The sequence below is a fragment of the Eutrigla gurnardus genome (genome assembly GCF_963514095.1).
Source record: "Eutrigla gurnardus genome assembly, chromosome: 15".
Classification (NCBI taxonomy): domain Eukaryota; kingdom Metazoa; phylum Chordata; class Actinopteri; order Perciformes; family Triglidae; genus Eutrigla; species Eutrigla gurnardus.
The window spans coordinates 20516015-20521014 of record NC_139938.1 but is presented as its reverse complement, the minus strand read 5'-3'; the positions used below and the strand labels follow the sequence as shown (position 1 = coordinate 20521014).

Below are 5000 nucleotides of genomic sequence, written 5' to 3'. Positions count from 1 at the left end.
GGCCTCGCCTTTATCATCACTGCCCTCATTCTCCCCATGGAGGTGCAGCAACATGCCAGGACGGCAAGCACAAAAACACTCCTCGGGTTTCTACGCTTGTTATTATATTTAATCAGCGTGCAGGAAGTGTCGCCGGCGCGTTCCTGCAGCCGCGAGGTAAACGCTCGTAAAGACGAGCCAGGAGGGCGACCAGGTCACCACCATTAAAACACGTTAATGTTTGTTTATGTCAGTAATTATTGTAAACAAAGATCCAGATTTTCAAGTATGATCAGTGAACGACATTATTCTTTCGTTATCAAGGAAAACGCTTCCTGTTTCTCAAATAAACGGCTAATAATACCGCTGCTTGGCATTTCAAGCGCACATTTTAGCATCCCACTGTTGCATTATGGGTAGACAAACTGACATAGTTAAAAGAGAGTCAAACAAACACAGGACTTTCATCAAGGAGACCACGGTTATTGTCCCAATGTGTCAGGTCAGTCATTAGTGACATGCATTTTCAGTCGTGAGTGGTTAACTTCCTGTGAAGTTTCAAGGAAGTTTATTTTAAAAAGACAGTGCGTGTAACGAACATATATTGTGATGACATCACTGACATGTGACAAAGTGATTCTGGAGGAAAAGCGCAGAGGTGGTTTGAGATTTCCGTTATTTCACGGACTAAAAGGAACCCAAACAGTCTGTTTAAGCAGCTCTGGGGATTTAATAACTTCAAAGTAAAAGCTGTGAAGTGTTTCACCGTGTTTATTTACACGTTTACGAATCCTCTGAGACGGTAAAACGTTTCTTTATTCGGCGATGTTCGCTCCAAGGCGGTTTGATTAGGGGTCATGAAGGGTAACCTTCGTTTTTCTCCTCAAGACCATTCACACATTCTCTCGTCAGGGCGCTTCGCCGCCACTCTAACCTCTGACCTTTGGCCTCTGACCCCGTCACCATTCGTTTCATGGAGCTTCTTCTGCCGAGACATTCCCCGGAAATCTCTTAGGATTAAAACAAACAGAAAAGTCGACATCGACATCGCCGCTCGAAATGCAGAACCTCCAACGTCGGCAAGCCGCGAGAGAAATTATGTTGTCGTTGTTGTTCTATGAAACCTGAACCTCCTGATTTGGGAACACCTGAACCTCCTGATCTAGGAAGTGCTGAACCTCCTGATTTGGGAACACCTGAACCTCCTGATCTGGGAACACCTGAACCTCCTGATCTGGGAACACCTGAACCTTCTGACCTGGGAACACCTGAACCTCCTGACCTGGGAACACCTGAACCTCCTGATTTGGGAACACCTGAACCTCCTGATTTGGGAACACCTGAACCTCCTGATCTGGGAACACCTGAACCTCCTGATCCGGGAACACCTGAACCTCCTGATCTGGGAACACCTGAACCTCCTGATCTGGGAACACCTGAACCTTCTGACCTGGGAACACCTGCACCTCCTGACCTGGGAACACCTGCACCTTCTGACCTGGGAACACCTGAACCTCCTGATTTGGGAACACCTGAACCTCCTGATTTGGGAACTACTGAACCTCCTGATCTAGGAACACCTGAACCTCCTGATTTGGGAACATCTGAACCTTCTGATCTGAGAACTACTGAACCTCCTGATCTAGGAACTGCTGAACCTCATGATCTAGGAACATCCTCAACATCTGCTCAACGTCAAAAATCTACTTGAGGTGAACTTTTTACCACAATGCAAAACAACAACACTTATCAACACAAATAAAGGAGGTGGTAGTTTAGCCAAATCATCTAAAGTACTTCATTTGGAAGTAAAACAGGAAGTGGTCTGTGATGGAAGTAAACGCTTGTTTTCCCGTCGTTGTCCGATCGATCATCCAGATCTCAGCGATGATCATTAAAACAGTGAGATACAATCTGGACCGTCAGGAAGTGACATCGTCCGAATGATAACTAATATTTGTCTCGCCGCTGACTCATCACTAAATGTTGTCTCCAAGAAAAGTATCGACACAAATGAAATCCTCCGCCAGCGTCTCCAGCGTGATCAAACACGCCCAATTGCCGGGGTGACGAGTCGAGACCCAAACCGCCTGACCAATCACATCCCTCCACCCCCCCACCCCCTCCTCACCGTGCACTCCATCTCCTCCGGCTCGGGTTTGATCTGTATGGAGGGCATGGTGATCTCCTCCTCTGCCCCCTCCTGCTTCACGGACCGCGTCGCCACTTCCTGTCGCTCCTCCTCCTCCTCGCCCGCCGCCGCCTCCTCCGCCTCCTGCGGCCGCCTTGGCCTGGTCGCCGGCTCCTCCTCCTCCTCCTTCTCCTCCTCTTCCTCCTCCTCCTTCTCCTCCTCTTCCAGCGGCGGCGGAGGTGGCGAGGGCGCCGTTTTTTGCGTCAGGGCGCTCTGCTTGGCGGCGCTCCTCAGCTTCTTCTGGGCGCCCACCGCAATCTTCTTCTGCTTAGGAGTCGACTGGCACTGAGGAGGAAGAGGAGGAGGAGAAGGTGAGAGGTGACAAGTAGAGGAGGAAGGTAGGGAGCGAGGGGAAGGGGGTGGAGGGGGGAGGAGGCATGGCAGAGAAAAACAAGGGAGGGAGGGGGGAGGACGATGTAGGAAAAGAGCCAAAACTTCCAGGGGAGGGGGAGGGAGAGGGGGGGGGGGGGGAGGGGGAGAGAGAGGGGGAGAGAGAAGGGGGGAGAGAGAAAGGGGATTTGCAGAAGGAATGAGGAGTGGACAGGAGGAGGAGGGGGAGGAGAAGGAAGCAAAGGAGGAGGAAGGAGAACAGATGAGGGGGAGGAAGACAGGTAGAGGAGGAAGTAAGACAGGAAATGGCATGCTAGAGTTAAAAGGGGGAGGGAGGAGGGGGGAGGAAAGGAAAAGCATGACTACAGACATTACCTCTGCTGTGAGAGCTGGCTAAAGAAAACTCAAAAAATGTGCCAGGAGAGGATTGTACCAACTCACACATTCTGTTCAAACCCCCAAAAGATAGAGAATAAAAAAGGCAAACAGAGAGACAGAGAGAGCGAGACAAAGGCCTGATCCTGGAGCTGCCCAGTGAGGGAATGAGATCGAAAGAGAAAAGCGAAGCAGGGAGGAGTCGCCGTGATCTGACCCCTCCCTCACTCCCAGAGCAGGCGGGCGGACACACCCTTTTCTGGAAGCCGAGCGAGCACGAGAGAGAGAGAGAGAGAGAGAGAGAGAGAGAGAGAGAGAGGTGTGGGGAGTGCTGAGGCAGAGGGACACACACACACACACACACACTCTCACACACACACACACACACACACTTCTAGTAACACACACACCCCTTCTCTTCTTCACTGTCTCCATTTTCCCTCCGTGTCCACTTCCCTTCCATCTCCATGAGACCAGAACTCCTCTACGGGGTCTACCGAGTAGTCGTCGTACGCTTTATAAATGTCGTACGATTTAAATATGTCGCATGATTAAAATATGTCGTACGATTTAAATATGTCGTATGATTGGACGACAAACATACACGAACACCCGTCTTCCTAAACGTCACCGAAACGCAGGAAGACGTGCAGAAGAACTTTGCCTTAAAATTTCCCGTCATTTTTATTTGAATCAGAAAAGAACAGGAGCACAAATGACTTCAATGGGATAGTTTTAATGTTTACATTATCAATATAACATATAATTGTTTTAATACAAAATTATAATTGTTGAAGTAATTTTTACAATTTTTATTTTAAATTCTGATATAAAACATCCCTCTGGTCCCCCGATGACCCTGAACCCGCCGACCTACAATAGTGGAAGTTTTAAAAAAACGATGACTTCCCTTCTGATTTCTTTCTTCCTCTTTTAACTCGACGTTTCAGTGGAATTTTATTTGTGTGGTTTATAAAAAAAAACAGAAAGAAAAGGAGAAACCTGTGAGTCCAACATGAGAGCCGTGTGTCTTCGAGTCTACGCGGCCGCCACGCGGACCTTAAAACCCCCGTCGGCATGGCGACCCACGTCATCCTGTGAGAGCCTCAGACAGGAAGTGATGTTCTACACCTTCTTTTCTCACGGCCTCAGAGACACAACGTGGTTCTGAGCTTCCTGTGTGAGACCCCCACGCTGCTGCTCATGGGAACCGTAGTCCGGGCCTCCTTCATATTAACTACTTTAGCATGTTAGTAACTTGTAGTTAAAGTACTTACTGCGTCGTGTCTTTAAAATAAAACAGATTTAGTTGCTTTAATCCTGAATCCGGAGCAGAGGGAGATCTAGATCGATGAATACAAACCCAGCCCCCCCCCCCTCTTCTGGTTGTTGTTCAGACGGAGACTGGTGCAGGCCGACATGTGACCCGGCTCCAGTGGATTCCACTGTGAGGTGTGGCCTCGGCCAATCAGCCGGGGTGTGGCTACGACACCACCCCTCCCACACACACACACACACGCACACACAGGAAACACACTGGTCTCCCAGTCCCCATTGTGATAGGACAGAGCCCCCCACTGTGTCTCCAAACAAAGGTAAGAGCAGTCACATGCCACACCTTCCAACCCCCCAGACCCCAGACCCCCAACACACATCCAGGCTCTGAAACCTCCCAGGAACATTTTGATCTATTTCTTTACTTTCGATCTCTTCTACTTTGGTTGCGTCTCGTAGGAAATGTGTCAACGAAACCACAATGCACTGCAGCTAAAACACAGGTCATGACCAGATGGCAAAACACTCCTGAAACAGCTCAGCTAAAAGTGAAGCCAAAGCTGAAGTGTCTCAGAACGGTCATTCTCTCTGCTGGCCAGGGCGACGGATGTCAATGAAACTTTTGTTAACGGAAGTTTTCATCTTTCACTTTAAAATCATCTTTTCAGTTCAGTCTTTTTTTTTTTTTTTTTTTTTTTGCAGTATATGATTTTTTAAACCGTTCCTCGTTATCGTCCGATCTCTCGTCTTTAATTCCGCGTGGAGCCGAGCTGTTCGGTTCCGCGGAGGTAGCGTGAATGAAGGTAAGGCAAACTATTATTGGCTGCAAATGAATAATTAGACGTGAGAC

General features: G+C 48.8%; 1 protein-coding gene across 3 annotated transcripts in view; it reads right to left on the bottom strand.

Annotated features, from left to right (window-relative positions):
* klf8 (Kruppel like factor 8) overlaps window positions 1-5000 on the bottom strand; it is a 43404-nt gene that overhangs the window by 22285 nt on the left and 16119 nt on the right. For all 3 annotated transcript variants that reach the window (XR_014598414.1, XM_084028798.1, XM_084028799.1), the window contains exon 2: window positions 2111-2455. Coding sequence is in view for 2 of the 3 variants with exons in the window: in XM_084028798.1 (XP_083884924.1) it covers window positions 2111-2455 (345 nt within the window). In the remaining variant the exon portion in view is untranslated. The remainder of the gene's footprint in view (window positions 1-2110; window positions 2456-5000) is intronic.